This window comes from Somniosus microcephalus, unplaced genomic scaffold, assembly GCF_052327205.1.
Source record: "Somniosus microcephalus isolate GS21.2 unplaced genomic scaffold, FLI_Smic_1.0 scaffold1688, whole genome shotgun sequence".
Lineage (NCBI taxonomy): Eukaryota > Metazoa > Chordata > Chondrichthyes > Squaliformes > Somniosidae > Somniosus > Somniosus microcephalus.
In genome coordinates, this window is record NW_028226875.1 from 7,787 (window position 1) to 23,519 (window position 15,733).

A 15,733-nucleotide genomic window follows, 5' to 3' on the forward strand; every position below is an offset into this window, starting at 1 on the left:
GATTTTAATCGCACCGCCATTGGCGGCTATGCCTTCAGCTGATGAGACCCTAAGGTCTGGAATTGCCTTTCTAAACCTCTCCACCTCTCTACCTCTCTTTCCTCCTTTAAGATGCTGCTTTAAACCTACTTCTTCTGCCCTAATATCCCCTCATGTGGCTCAGTGTCAAATTTTGGCTGATAACACTCCTGTGAAGCGCCTTGGGATATTTTACTACATTAAAGGTGCTATATAAATGCAAGTTTTTGTTGGTGTTGTTGAAGCAGGATTATACTTGAATTAAAAAGTGCAAAAGCGTAAGTAGCCATTCAAAAGTTCAGAAGTGGTCAAGTTAGAAATACTAAATGCCTTCTAAAGCACGAAGACAAACTAACATATTTCCGGTCCTCTACTAATTATAGAACATCTTGCAATGGTAATGAGAAGCAAATTGGAGATTTCAACAAAGGAAGTGACACTGCATGGTTATAAGAAGTTGCATTCACTGAGGTCTGCCTTAGAATCGCATCCCTGAATTGAAGGCAACACAGCGCTAATTTATTTGAGGCGGCAAAAGAGGAAAGTCAAGGTTAAAAAATGCCGATTTCTAGTATCTTGTCATTTATCAAAGGCAAACAGAATACGATTCTAAATTTAGTAATTACACTGGTGACAAGCTTTGGCCAGCAAGCAGTCTCGTCTTTCGCCTTCAATTGCCCATGCAAGCCAACAGTAAGTCTATATTACGGTCTGGCTTTTTTTGCAGTTCCTGCACTGGTGTTGCTGATCCTTGGATACACCATTAATGATCTGACCTGGAAATTAATAATGAGTTTTAGAACTGGCCCAAATTTGAAGCCTAAAAATGTCAAACTAACCTGCCACGTCTTTTTCAACATAACGGGAACAGCCATAATCGCCCCAATAACTTGGCTGGCAGTTACTCTGCTAAATGGCTTGTATTACACGTGCGGCATGAGTGAGTTTTTATCAGTTGATAGCTGGAAAGTTTTTGACAATATCAGTCCTCAGGAGCAGAGGGACATTCTGGCTCGCTTTCCCTGTCCTAAAGTCAGCATTAACGAGATAAAAAAACATCAGTGAAATAAGAAATGAAGGCAATCGTATTCTTCTGTTCCAGTCCCAGGTATGTGCGGGTGAAAGATTGTTTTCTTCATTTAGTCTTCCAGTTGTGTACTTACTTTGATTTCAGGCAGTAAAAAATGAATGATGACGTTTCATTTTTCTAAAATAATTTAAAAATCTATTTGTTTTCCAGTTATTCATCAAAGTTGTATTTGCCACGTTTATCAAACTTACAATATGAAAGTATGCATTGCGTTACAATGGTGATAAAGGATTATTCATACAAAATACTAAGCATGTTACGTCTTTTAACTTTAGAAAATAGTTCGGTACTCACCAAACTTGCAGATGTAAACATGAAGCCCATTCTCACAAAATGTTTCAATCAGAACAAATTAGAGTGTTGCATCAGAAATATGAAGCTGAATGAAAGGCACAATCCTTTTTGTATAGTACTGAGCTCTCTCACGCGCTCCAGATTGCTATTAAATATTAATTAACAGTAAAGTCTGAAGTAGATTTCTTCAAGTTTTATTTTGTTATGATTCTAACCTCTTTCTGTCCATCATCCCCCAACGTAATGCTGGAAAAAAAAATAATTCCACTATTGTGAGTTTTCCTAAATTACAACAGTGACTACACTTCAAAAACAAATGGCTCTGTAGTCCTTTGGAACACGGGCTCCACAGGCCGAATAGCCTCCTTCTGTGCTGTAACCATTCTATGATTCTATGATCCTGAAGTTGTGAAAGGAGCTATTTAAATGCAAATTCTTTCTTCTTTCTTTAACAGAATGCTGAGGGGTCCCTGTAGTGCTTGTTTACTGTATTGTGATGCAAAAAAATTATAGAAACTGCATTAGAGTATATGGGATATAGATGACATTTTGTAGGACCCATTTTCCTCTGCTTTGCGCCCAGGAAATGCTCAGTAACCAGGTGTAAAGAAAAGGAAAAAGAGGCAGAGACATGTGATGCTAGATCTTTGTCCACTTAGCACTGCCATGGGATTTACCGGGAGGTATCATTTAAATTGAATATAAATGAGGAGGGAGTGATGTCACAACATTTGCCTGCCTTGTTTGCCTCCCCCTGCGCCCAATGGATGCCCATTATGAAGGGCACATAGAAGACAAAGGTCTTGCACCCTGCCAGCCTCCGATAGGAGGAGCTGAGACCATGCAGCAAGACCATGGAGCAGTCAAAAAAGTCATTCCCCTTTTTTTCATCTCTCTGTTGATCTTTGGGGCTGGAAGCCTTCTGGCTGCTGTTTTGAGACAGTAGCCCAAAGACCCCGCAGCCAGCAGCAGAAATCTAGCACAAAAATCTATAGGGATTTTTACCCCCATTTCCAGCTGCATGGCCCTGCCAGTGGCTGGGTCTTCAACTGGGGCTCATTGGAGCTAGGACAATGACCTGTAGCAAATACAACTATATCTAGACCAGATGGAATGCACTTTGGGTGCACTCCATCACCCAAATGCAGGAAGAAAATTGCTCCCTTAAGTCATACTGTAAAATAGAAGTTATAATGCAATGTGGACTATAGGGGCTAGAAATTAATTATAGCCAAGCAATGGGTGGTGTCAGTAGAAAAGTTGGAAAATTAGCGCCAGGCGCAAATGCTTTAGACGGCATGCAAAATTTGTCCACACTGTTTAATAAAATGATTGGAGTCCTAAATCAAGTCTTAAAACCCAAGCTCATTGGCATTACCCTTAAAGGCGAGTGCAGTCTCATCACAACTCATCATTGCCGCAGGCTTTTTTCACTACTTAAAGGGGAAGTTCATTGATGCTGCAGCACATCATTCTCAGCATTGCTGGCTGTGCAGCTGCCTCAGCAAGCAAAAGCAGAACAAGGAGAAGGAGCTGGAGAACTGAACCAGGTGTGCTCATGGCATGTCCATGTCCCAGGGCGAGAGTCCACAGATTCTGCAATCAAGCATTAGAGGTGTTGGTTTTCACTGTGGAGAGATGAAGGGTGGTGCTCTAGCTGGTAAGTGGCAGGAGGCTCTCACCACAAGTCTTTTGCACCATGTGGAGGGAGGTAGCAGAGCACATCTGATTTGATTGGGATTACAGAAACGTGGCTGCAGGGTGGGCAAGGCTGGGAACTTAACATCCAGGGATATACAATATTTAGGAAGGATCGGCAAAAAGGTAGGGGAGGTGGGGTAGCATTGCTGGTAAAGGAGGGGATTAATGCAATGGAAAGGAAGGATATTAACTCGGATGAAACGGAATCTGTATGGGTAGAAATGAGAAATAGCAAGGGGAGGAAAACGTTAGTGGGTGTGATATATAGGCCTCCAAATAGTAATATGGAGGTGAGGGAAGGCATAAAAAGGGAAATTAGAGAAGCGTGCGATAAGAGCACAGCTGTCATCATGGGTGACTTTAATTTACATATTGATTGGACTACCCAAATTAGTAAAAATTCTGAGGAGGAGGAATTCCTGGAATGTTTTCGGGACGGTTATCTGGACCAATATGTCGAGGAGCCGACTCGAGATCAGGCCATTTTAGACTGGGTATTGTGCAATGAGAAGGGACTTATCAACAATCTTCTTGTACGAGGCCCCTTGGGTCAGAGCGATCATAATATGATCGAGCTCTCAGTCGAGATGGAGAGTGAGGAAATTGAATCAGAGACTAAGGTCCAGAACTTAAATAAAGGGAATTACGAGGGTATGAGACGGGAATTGGGTAAGATTGATTGGGTGGTGTTTCTGGGGGGATTGACAGTGGATAGACAATGGCAAGCATTCAAAGATAGAATGGAAGAATTCCAGAACATGTTTATACCGGTTTGGCATAAAAATAAACCTAAAAAGGTGGCTCAACCGTGGATAACGAGGGAAATTAGGGACAGCATAAAATCAAAAAAAAGGGCATATCAACTGGCAAAAAAAAGCACCAGACCGGAAGATTGGGGGCAGTACAGGATACAGCAAAAGAGGACAAAGGGATTAATCAGGAAGGGGAAAATAGAATACGAAAGTAAACTTGCAGCAAACATAAAGACAGACTGCAAAAGCTTTTATCGGTATATCAGGAGGAAAAGACTGGTAAAATCCCAAGTCGGTCCCTTGCAGTCCGATTCGGGAGAATATATAATGGAGAATAAGGAAATGGCAGACCAATTAAACTCATACTTTGGTTCTGTATTCACAAAGGAGGACACAAATAACCTCCCAGGAATATCGGCAAACATAGGGACTAATGAGAGGGAGGAGCTGACAGAAATTAGTATCTCTAGGGATATGGTGTTGGGTAAGTTGAGGGGACTGAAGGCCGACAAATCCCCGGGGCCTGATAAACTACATCCTAGGGTACTTAAGGAGGTGGCCCTGGAGATAGCAGATGCTCTAAGGATCATCTTCCGGAACTCCATTGACTCGGGAACAGTACCCGTGGATTGGAGGGTAGCTAATGTTACCCCAATATTTAAAAAGGGGGGTAGAGAGAAAGCAGGGAATTATAGACCAGTAAGCCTTACATCGGTTGTGGGCAAAATGCTAGAGTCCATTATTAAGGATAAAATAGCGGAGCACTTGACAAATGGGGAAAGGATCGGACAGAGTCAACATGGATTTACAAAGGGTAAATCGTGTTTGACTAATCTGCTGGAATTTTTTGAGGAAGTAACTGGTAAAATAGATGGGGGAGAGCCAGTGGATGTGGTGTACCTTGACTTCCAGAAAGCCTTCGATAAGGTTCCACACAAAAGATTATCATGCAAAATTAAGGCTCATGGGATTGGGGGCAAAGTATTAACGTGGATAGAGAACTGGCTGGCGGATAGAAAACAGAGAGTTGGAATAAACGGCTCGTTTTCGGAGTGGCAGGCAGTGACCAGCGGGGTGCCGCAAGGATCTGTCCTGGGACCCCAGCTGTTCACAATATATATAAATGATCTGGATCAGGGAATTGGATGCAATATTTCCAAATTCGCTGACGACACTAAACTAGGAGGAGGGGTGGGCTCTGATGAGGATGTCAGGAGGCTACAGTGCGATTTGGACAGGTTGGGGGAATGGGCGGATACGTGGCAGATGCACTATAATGTGGATAAATGCGAGGTTATCCACTTTGGGGGTAAAAACAGGAGGGTAGATTATTATCTAAATGGCAATAGATTGGGAGATGGGGAAGTGCAGAGGGACCTGGGTGTTCTTGTGCACCAGTCACTGAAGGAGAGCATGCAGGTGCAACAGGCGATTAAGAAGGCAAATGGTATGTTGGCCTTCATATCAAGGGGGTTCGAGTATAGGAATAGGGATACCTTACTACAGCTGTACAAGGTGCTGGTGAGACCGCATCTGGAGTATTGTGTACAGTTTTGGTCGCCCCATCTGCGGAAGGATGTTCTTGCCATGGAAAGAGTGCAGCGGCGATTCACCAGGCTGATACCTGGAATGGCGGGAATGACCTACGAGGAGAGATTGAATAGTTTGGGCTTGTACTCACTGGAGTTTAGAAGATTGAGAGGGGATCTCATCGAAACATATAAAATTATGGCAGGCCTGGACAGGCTGAATTCAGAGAGAATGTTTCCAATGGCAGGGGAGCACAGAACCAGGGGCCACAGTCTAAAAATAGCGGGCAAATCATTTAAAACAGAGATGAGGAAGAATTTCTTCACTCAAAGAGTGGTGAGCCTGTGGAATTCCCTGCCACAGAGGGCTGTGAAGGCTAATTCAATAAATATTTTCAAGAGAGAATTGGATATATTTCTGAAGGCTAAGGGGATTAAGGGTTACGGAGAAAAGGCGGGGACGGGGTACTGAACTGGTAAGATCAGCTAAGATCTCAGATGAAGATCAGCCATGATCTCATTGAATGGCGGAGCAGGCTCGAAGGGCCGAATGGCCTACTCCTGTTCCTATCTCTATGTTTCTATGTCCCCAGGATCCACACACAGTGCAGGAAGAAATTTAACAACCTCACTCGGGTGGGCAGGGTGAGTGAATGCTGCAACAAATGCTGCATACCACCACCTGTACCACAATCTTCACACACTGCCCAAAGCACCACACCCCCAGCACTCACCCACCAACAATCTCCACCTACCAACACTCACACCCACATCTCACACCTTGCACACAATGACAGCTATTCAACTATGACAGGCACATCACCCAAACACATTGCTCCACACTCACTCATACACTTTCCTTTCTCTTGCAGGCCAAGGTGGCTCACAGCAGGAGGGAGCAGGAATGCACTGGCAGGGGACAAGATGACACCCAACCACCATCTGTGCTGGAAAATCAAGTGCTGCAAATCACTGGGTGCCAGGTGGTGGGTGCCATGGCCACTGGCGACGTTGATACCATTGGGGAGAACAACGGTATGTTCATTCCTACTCCTTCTCACATCCCACTTCCCCCTCACCCCACAGCTAATCATGCTGTATGCATACATTTCTCCCTGCCCCCTCTCCTCAACTTAACCTGACTCTTGTGCCTTTATGCTTTCAGATAATCAGCAAGCACCTGAGCAGCCTGTCCCTAAGGTCACGGCAGAGAGCGGTGCTCGAGGAGAGGAAGAGAAAGAAGACACCGCATCAATATATCTCTCACCCGCAGACACCAGCTCAGATACTGGCACTACACCTTCTTTAGAGGCTAGCATAGTAGCGGGATCTGCACAGGGTGAGGCACTGGGAATGAGTGGGCTGCAGCAAGGCCTGGGGGAAGGGGTAGCTTCGGAGCCAACTCTCCGGAGGGTGAGTTCACGCACAAGTTCTGCTGCACAGGACACAGATGAGGACCTCAATGGGGGGCGTTTAGAAAAAGGGTGATGCATATAGAGATGATAGGTGCAATGGCAAGGGTGCCCAAGAGCCTCTCAGCAATGATAAGGAGTGTGGAGGAGACTGCCTCCAACATTGCACAAGGCTCTGCGCACACCATGGAGCTCATCATTTCCAGTCTGCAAAGGATGGTAGACTCCCAGAGAGACCGTGGCCACCCAGACCCGATGCCGCGTGTGATAGGTGATCTGGCAGCTTCCATTGCAGCACAGGCGGAAGCGACGCATCATCTTAGTGCTGTAATGCAGCCTATCTTTGGTGGTATCCAATTTCAGACTGCTCTCATGCAGTCTCAGCTTGATGCCACGCAAGCTCTGACTGCTGCCATCGTGACTGGGGCTTTCACTGTGTTGCAGCAGGCCAGCAATCTGTGCTGCAACAGATTGGTAGGGATGCCGAGGTGCTGCCCCGGGGTAGTGGCAGTGGGTCAGTGGAGCAGGTACCTGCTGTCCTCTCTCAGGATGACAGCATTCCTGTTCCCACCCCTGCCACTCTGCCATTGCCCTGGTCGCTGCCTGTCATCCAACCAGCCCAGACTGCTGCTGCCCATGCTGAGGTGGTGCAGTCCACAGCCAGGACTTCCAGGTCCAGAGCTGGTCGAGGACGTCCTGCAAGGCCATCTGAAATCTACCGCATGGACACTCAGCAGCCACTGGGCCAACACTTCGTAGGAGCACTAGAGCAGGAAAAGCACAGTAACATCATGCACTAAGGGATTTCACAAGGGTAAAAAGTAAATATTTTTGGTGTAAATATGTGTCCACTAACTTTCGATAAATGTATTAATTCAATTTGGATTCTTTTGTGGTGTCTCTCATTTCAGCTTTGCACTGTGATATGGCCTGCAAGATGGATGGAATGATGGGGATGTGGTGAGCAAAGGAGATCTGGGGTTTAACTCACCCTGGTGTGAGCCTTGTGGTCTGTTTAGAGGAGGTGGCAGAGCTCTGTGACCACCTCCTTAGTGAAGCAGAACCGTCTAATACACTGCTATTCACCTAATTGAAAGTAGGAGATGTGCTCTCAGAATAGATTTGGAGTGTAAGGCCTCCTGGTGAGAGCCCTGCTGTCCCTCCTCATCTCTCTATGCACATGTTCCCGTATTTCTCACTCCCTATGCTCCCTCCGCCATAGATCCTGGAGGGCAAGGTGGCATGCCAGTACAGCCCCCATTAATGTTACCAAGTGTAGCAGTTTGAATCTTTGACGAATAAATGTAACTACTTTTTAGTTGCCAGAAGACTCCTGATACAAAATAACCTTGAAATTACTGAATGAAACTGTTGCAGTGAGCAAAAAAACACACTGAAACTGCACTAACCTGACAGCTGCGAGTGATTACTGATGATCCCTTTAAATAATGTCCCTGGAGCTGGCTTTCTGGTACTGCATGCTAGTTCTCCCTGTCAGTGTTTACTCCAGGTGGTGAGGTAAGTGGCGAGAATCAATTTAGCAAATCGGGCGGTCAGTGAGTATTGCACATTCACTGACGTCACGATCTACCTGGCATTGACGTTCCCGGTGATACCTCTTACGGGAGGGGGGTTGTATTTGGCCTGTGGTGCTGCATTCGCCTCACCCCGCTGACACTGGTCTAGTGCCCCATTAGCGCAATCTACTGGTGCTAACAGGAGGTGCTAAGGGAATGAACTTTTCGCCCTGGGATTTTTATTTCAAGTTTGCAATATCTGTTGTTTTATGGTGTGTAGTGCAGATTTACTGCTACTGGAAGCACCCCGCCTCCCTCTTGGGGCACTGCGAGCGAATATCGCGGCACTACGTGCCGCAGCACTTGTCAAGCCACGGTACTGCAGGCCTTCCTCCCCTTATCCAGAGATGTGTCGGACTCACGGAACTCATCCGGCACTCCACAGAGGGGGAGGGGGGCTGCTGCTGAGGAGGCCGGGGACGGCAACGGGGGCAGGTGCTGCCAGGCGGCCAACAACAAAAATGGCCGCCCGGCACCTCGCCTTTAATTAGTGCTGCCCCAGCCGCAGGTAGGCCCCCCTGACCCATCAGACATAATGTCCAGCGGTAAGTCAGGGGGCAATACCAAAGATCGCGGCCGGGGTGCAAGCTTGGCGCTGCTCATGGCAATGACGTCATCGCCGGCGGCGTAGCGCCGCCGGGTGCTAATGGTTACTGCCACTGCTAGCCCCCCGCTGAATTTTGCGGGAGGCATTGGTGGCGCTGCGCCCAGGTGCTAGTTGCTTTGCACCCTGTTAGCGTCCTCTTAGGGCGCTAGCGGGAGGTGCAAAGCAACCAAATTTTTCCCCCTTGATCCTTTTAAACCCAAAGTAGATAATTGCGAGAAGACCTCACAGAGGCATATAGTGAATGGTATAGAAAAGTTAAATCTGAAATATTATTTCAAATTAAAACCTGGCAGTAAGACAAGTTTAAATTCGAGAAATGCAAATGTAGATCTGATGGCAGCAGCAACTTCTTCACACAAAGGGGTAGATCTTGACTTTGTGTGATAGTGTAAAATGGTTAGCGCCCATTTTACACTATTGCGCAGAGTCAAAATTACCCCCAATAAGTGTTCAACTGACACAATCAAATCAATCATCCATTTTACACACCACCTAATTTAACTTTCCATTGGAGCTGATTGCATCAGTTCTCCGCCAGATGAGTTAGGTTAAAGTAACCCCCACAAATTTGACTGCAAATTCTTTCAGATAAATCAAATGTTTCTAACTTTTTCTCTTTTCACCATAGGTGGCTGGTTGGATTTTAATTGCTTGTGTGACTGTTGTTGCTTTTCTGGCTGTCTGTATTCCAAGATATTGCTCGCCTCTCCGTTATCTGCACCAAAGGTATTGGACAGAGTATCTAGGAAATGAAGATAGACTCTTTCAAGAGACGGTTAAAAAACATTCTCAACTGTACACTTTGAAGCACATCAAGAAGTTCTTTGGGTTTACAGCAGAGGAGAAACAAGTGAAGAAAATCCGCTTGCCTACCAAAACAGACTGGAAAATGATCTCAGGCATTAATGTGTTGGCTAACGTGGAGCATGACCGCTATCAGTACAGCCTCCTGCACACGTGGGCTGATAAACCAACTGCAGATGGTAATTTTATGCCAGTAGATGATGTGGTGCTTGAAGCATAAAAAATTTGAAGCTCAAGGCAACGGCGCGAAACTTAACAAAAGAAACCTGCATAACAAGATAACCCCCACAGAGACAGCATGACTGTCAGGGTAAACAAACCCATCGAAAACCCATCGAAACTCACCATTGAAACTCAGAGCCATTAAAAGGTGTTAACTAAACGATGAACTTAATCAAGAAATGGTACCAGCCTTTATGGACAGACACATGGGTAAGGAAAGCCAATTAAGAACTTCCATGAAACTAAGACCCAATCCTGGGGTTTTAGCAATTTATACTAGAGACAATGGACTTTAAAAGATATAAAAGCAAGAAGCCAAAAGCTCGCTCTCTCGCTCTCTCTTGACCATGCAGAAAAGCAGGAAGCCCCCCTCTACAGACCAGACCAAGAAGCAAGGAAGAAGGCCGCGTGCATTGCCTGACTCAGAGGGAAGTATAAGTCTGTTTAAATCTGTAACCCATTACCTTACCTGTTGTAATCAAGTAGAGTCCATAGGATACCAGTAGGCTATTGCTTTGTCCAATAGGCTATGTGCATGTGTGTGTGTTTAATAAACTTATTCCAAATTGTTTCAAAAGAATTGGTCTTGCTGTCAATTTAATGCCAGTCGAAATAAGAAGCTTACAAGGGGTCCAAGCCCTGACCCTGCCTGGCTTTCCAGGAGGGCATCACATCCACCAGGTGTTGAGGACATATGTCTGATGAGACCAGGTATACATCCACCAACGCTACACCAGGTCCCAACTGAGGACCATGGCAGAGCAGCTCCTGGCATAGTGGGGTCAATTTTCTGGCAGCCGTCAGGTGGCTTTTCATGCGGCTGGGGGCTGAAAATCAGCGAAAAAGCGAGTCAGGACCCCCCCCCCCCCGGCCGACTTTCGGACTGCTGTTTCTCCACGACCCGCTTCAGTCCCGGCCGCCGCTGGCGGGACTGGTCGTCGGAGCACTAATGACCAATTATCAGCTTGTTGAGGTAGATTTTCTGGGGCCATTGCAACTTTGGGGCTTTCCCCACATCAAACACGCCTGCGGGGAACCCCGCTGCTGAGACCTGGCGTGAAGCTTGCCGGCTTGCTTGCTGTCAGCTGCAGGTCAATCGGAGAAGCTGCGATTTAAAGGGACAGCACTTGTAAGTTGAAGGACCTTGTTGTTGCAGGTTTGGGGCTACTTCTTCAAGGCTTGGGCACAGCTGTGGAAGGTTGGAGCCTCACACACTTCTCCAATGCGATCTCCTGGGAAGCTCCTCTCGCCACCCTCACTCAGCGCTTCCTCAGTGGAGGCATCTACGAGAAGCATGGGACGTCTTTTTTTCCTTCCCTTCTTGCCATTAGAGGATCTCCAGCAGCAGAGGCGGCAGCAGCAGAACCGGGAACAGCAGGATGAGCACCAGGAGCACCAGGCTGCTGCTCACTCACCTGAAGCTGCACAGGCCAGAAGGGGCCAGCGCTTGGAAGTGACTTGAGAGCACCTTGCTGCACTTTAGGGGGCCATGGGGACCCGTTTCTGCACTGGCAGTCCTACTCAGAAGGACTTCCATGAAGATCTGGTTTCTCTGTTCAACAGATGGCCAACGCTCCTCAAGAGATGTCATTCTCTTATGAGCACTCACCATGTTTTCCGTACCCTGGTGAGTTATCTCCTCCATGGAGGTTGCCAACCTTTCCATGGTGATGCGTTCATGCGCCAATGACTCCACAAAGGCTCTGCTCATGGTCGCTATGGACTCCTCCATTCGCTCCACACTCGCAGCGACCCTGGAGACAAAACCTGCCAGAGACTCCTGCATCTGTGCATGGAGATCCATCACCTCTTCTCTTGCGGATGGACCCAGAGGCAGAGGGTCGACATGCAGCGCAGCTGAGCTGAGCTGGCAGAGTCCTGCGCCCTCCGACGAGGACTCTCCACTGCTGTCCCTGTCTCCAGAATCTGCTGAGGCTCACTTGTGAGCTGTGAAACACCAGGTGACAACAATACTCTATGTCCCGAAGGTCCCCCCGAGGTGTGAGAGTCTGCGCTGGTGCTGGGTGCGCTTACTTCTGCTGACGCTGTGCCCTCAGAGGTTGGAGCTTCCTCTGAGGAGTCTGGCTGCACAGCCTCTTCCTCCTCCACAGTGAGGATGGGGGCACTGGATGGTACTGTGGGGGAGTAGAGGAAGGAGTTAAAGATGTAATGCCAAGGTTCTTCTGGTGACTCCCAGCGAGTTGGCATCTGCTGACACCTGCATCCATGCAGCATTGGTCTCAGTGGGAGGCCTCTTCCTCCCTGACCTAGGGATGAGGACCTCCCTGTGGGCCCTAACCCCATCCAATAATGCCTGCAGTGAAGCCTCGTCGAATTTGGAGGCAGCTCGGGGTCTGGCACTGCCCACAGCTGCAGCAAGCTCCTCTGCCATCCTGTATGGTTCGTTTGGAAGCCTTCAGAGGATGCAGTGCTTGCTGTGGGCCTTGAAAGCACCACGAATGATGACATCATACTGTGGGGATTTCTGACATGAATTGGACAATTAGCAAGGCTTCCCACATGCTGGGAATTAATTGGCCACTTGAGGGGAAATTGCGTGGAGCTCTCTGACACTTTTCTATGTGTGTCAGAAACCCCACATTTGGGGAAACCCGACCATTTCCTACACAAGCCGAAAATCGGGGCCAGTGAGTCCCTGACCTTTGCTCCTAAAGCCCCCACGCCCACCCTGCTCTATGTCGACGGCCTCGTAGGGACAAGCAGAGGCTCTGCTCCCACAAGTCTATCCCAGAAATGTTGGCACAGGTCCAGGGCCCGGCATATCTGGATCCTGTTGGGGTTTGTGATCATTCCAGAAAATTCCCGCCAAGGTTACAAGAAAGCTTCCACTGGAACAACTTGGGCCCCTTAATATCAATTTTGAAATTTTTGCATTGGCATTTGCTGTTATACATTTAGTTGGACTTTATCTTGAGGGATTGTAAATTTAATGTAAACAAAATAATATTATGTTATAATAATTTAAAATGTGTATGCATTAAATATCTGGGCCAATACTGATAGGAAAACTTTTATACACAAACTGTCTTTACAGTCTTGTAGTTCACTTCACGGCCCCAGAAGTATGCAGGAAATTGAGGGTCCATAGCAGTGAGGTTTTTAATGATCACTTTTCCCCCCTCAGATTTTCTCCCCTCCTTCACTGCTGGGGCCAGTTTATGCTGGGGTACAATTCCATAGGCACTGTCTGTCCACCTCCAGTGACCATTCTTCATGTGTGAACCGAGACAGTGAATGTCAGCAGACTATTCAATCACAGCTGAGCAAAGTCTGCCCGGACATTCACACACACTTTTTAGCAGCAGTCGTCATTAGTGAGTGAGAATCCTGACCTATATTCTTTCTCCCTAGCCCAGGGTAAAAGTTCAAAACTGTAGCATCCTTGCCTTAGATCAGCAAATATCAGCACAAACTGTGTTTGAATCTCAGACCTACCTTGTATGGCTAAGCTCTGCAGTTACACTAGGCAGTTCACTTATAAAGTGAGCTATCAGGTGTGGTGATATTTTGAAAAATAATCTAAGTCTCGTCTAAAGCCCCTGATAATGTAAACAAATCATACCAATTGGATATCCCTATATTCATTTTATTTGACAATTTAAAAAATATTTTAGAATCATAGAATCGTAGAATCATAGAATGGTTACAGCACAGAAGGAGGCTATTCGGCTCGTCGAGCCCGTGCTGGCTCTCTGCAAGAGCACTTCAGCTAGTTCCACTCCCCCACCCATTCTTCGTAGCCCTGCAATTTTTTTTCCTTCAGGTACTTATCCAAATCCCTTTTGAAAGCCACGATTGAATCTACCTCCAGCACCCCTTCAGGCAGTGAATTCCAACTCCTAACCAGTCGCTGCGTAAAAAGGTTTTTCTTCATGTCCCCTTTGGTTCTTCTGCCAATCACCTTAAGTCCTCTGGCTGTCGACCCTTCCACCATTTTAGAATTACCTTTTAATTCACTTGGCAACAACAACATCAACTTTTATTTATATAGTGCCGTTAATGAACTAAAACATTCCAAGGCGCTTCACAGGCGCAGTTCAAACAAAATTTGACACTGAGCACATAAGGATATATTAGGACAGATGAGTAAAGCTTGGACAAAGAGGTTGATTTTAAGGAGCGTCTTAAAGGAGGAAAGAGTGGCAGAGATGCAGAGAGGTTTAGGGAGGGAATTCCAGAGGTTAGGGCCTGTCCTGCTGAAGGCACGCCCGCGAATGGTGGAGCGATTAAAATCAGGGATGCACCAAAGGCCAGAATTGGAGGAGTGCAGAGATCTTGAAGGTTTGTAGGGCTGGGGCAGGTTACAGAGATGGGGAGGCATGAGGCCATGAAGCGATTTGAACACATAGATGAGAATTTTAATATTGAGACGTTGTCAGACCGGGAGCCAATGTAGGTCAGCAAGCACAGGGGTGATGGGTGAATGGGACTTGGTGCAAGTTAGGATATGGGCAGCAGAGTTTGGATGAACTCAAGTTTATATAGGGTGGAAGATGAGCTGAGGCAGGGGTGGAGTCGGGCAATGTTCCGAAGGTGGAAATAGGTGGTCTTGGTGATGGAGCGGATATGAGGTCAGAAGCTCATCTCGGTGTCAGATATGACACCAAGGGTTCAATTTTAATAGCCCTGAGGAGGCGGGTTTGGAGGTGGGTCTGTTGGGAATCAGGAAAAATGGCTTCAGACACCCAACCCACATCCATCCCGCCCCCACCTGATTTTCCTGAGTGTCTGTTTAGCTGCTCCCAAACTGACCCATCTCTAATCCTATTTTTATCGTGGTTTCCCATTTTCCTGCTTCTGGCTTCTGTTTCCTGACTAGTCCAAGGAGACGAGTTGCTGGAGGACATGATTTGAATGCATTGGTGGACCGCTCTAAAAGCGCCCCTGAAACATGGCTGACATTCAAATTCAACAACTTTTCTGTTGTAGGTATGGGATAAGATTTTGCACATCTACTGACCTTGTGACTGTTCAAGCTGACACCTATCTGCAATGCGTCATGAATGGAATTATTTCAGTCCACTTTGACTGTGCGCTTGCAAGATTGTTATCTCAAATGAAATCTATAGCAAGGGGATGGGAAATATTTATGCCCTCTCATCCTGGTCCTCATAATCGGCTCACCACATATCTTCCTGAGTAGAGGAGTAGGAGGAGGACGAGGGAAGCCTTGCATGCCCTGTTGTGACCAATGCAGCAGCCCTCCAGTTCACTGCTGCCTGTCAACCACTGCCATGCCACACTATCATAAACTTACTCTTCGACCACAGGTGGCCACCATAAGGTTAATAATTGCAGGCGACACTTGTCCAATGTCACACTTCATCTCTGCTAGACCCTCTTATTTCCTATCACTTTTACCATAAGCATTACAAATGTAAGTCGCCCTGAGCCTTCAATGCGCTTTTGCCATTTCCCAGAACACATAGGCCACACAATCAATTGTTTGACATAATTTATCCTTAGCACATGACAAAATATATCAAAACAGTCCAAAAGAAAAGGAACATCACCCAAGTGAGTCCCCTTGTGACTATAGGTGCTTAATCTTTCTCTTACGCGTGCTTCTACGTGGTGCTTCCCCTGTGGCTTCAGCAGATGTAGAGGCACTTTGCTGACTAGGATGCTGCGCCTGCTTAGACGCCTTTGGCGGGCGTCCTCTGGGTTTGTGAGCCTGGAAGGGCTCTTCAAAAGTCTGCTCTTCCT

The 15,733-nt window shown here is 46.9% G+C and overlaps 1 protein-coding gene across 1 annotated transcript; it reads left to right on the forward strand.

Annotated features, from left to right (window-relative positions):
- The first annotated feature begins 492 nt into the window (after nucleotides 1-492).
- On the forward strand, nucleotides 493-10,586 carry LOC147080348 (calcium homeostasis modulator protein 4-like). The gene is given in 3 exon segments (XM_085981204.1): nucleotides 493-1,068; nucleotides 1,070-1,126; nucleotides 9,609-10,586. Coding segments are annotated over 3 exon segments (945 nt in total). The 5' UTR covers nucleotides 493-576; the 3' UTR covers nucleotides 10,005-10,586.
- Nucleotides 10,587-15,733: the final 5,147 nt, after the last annotated feature.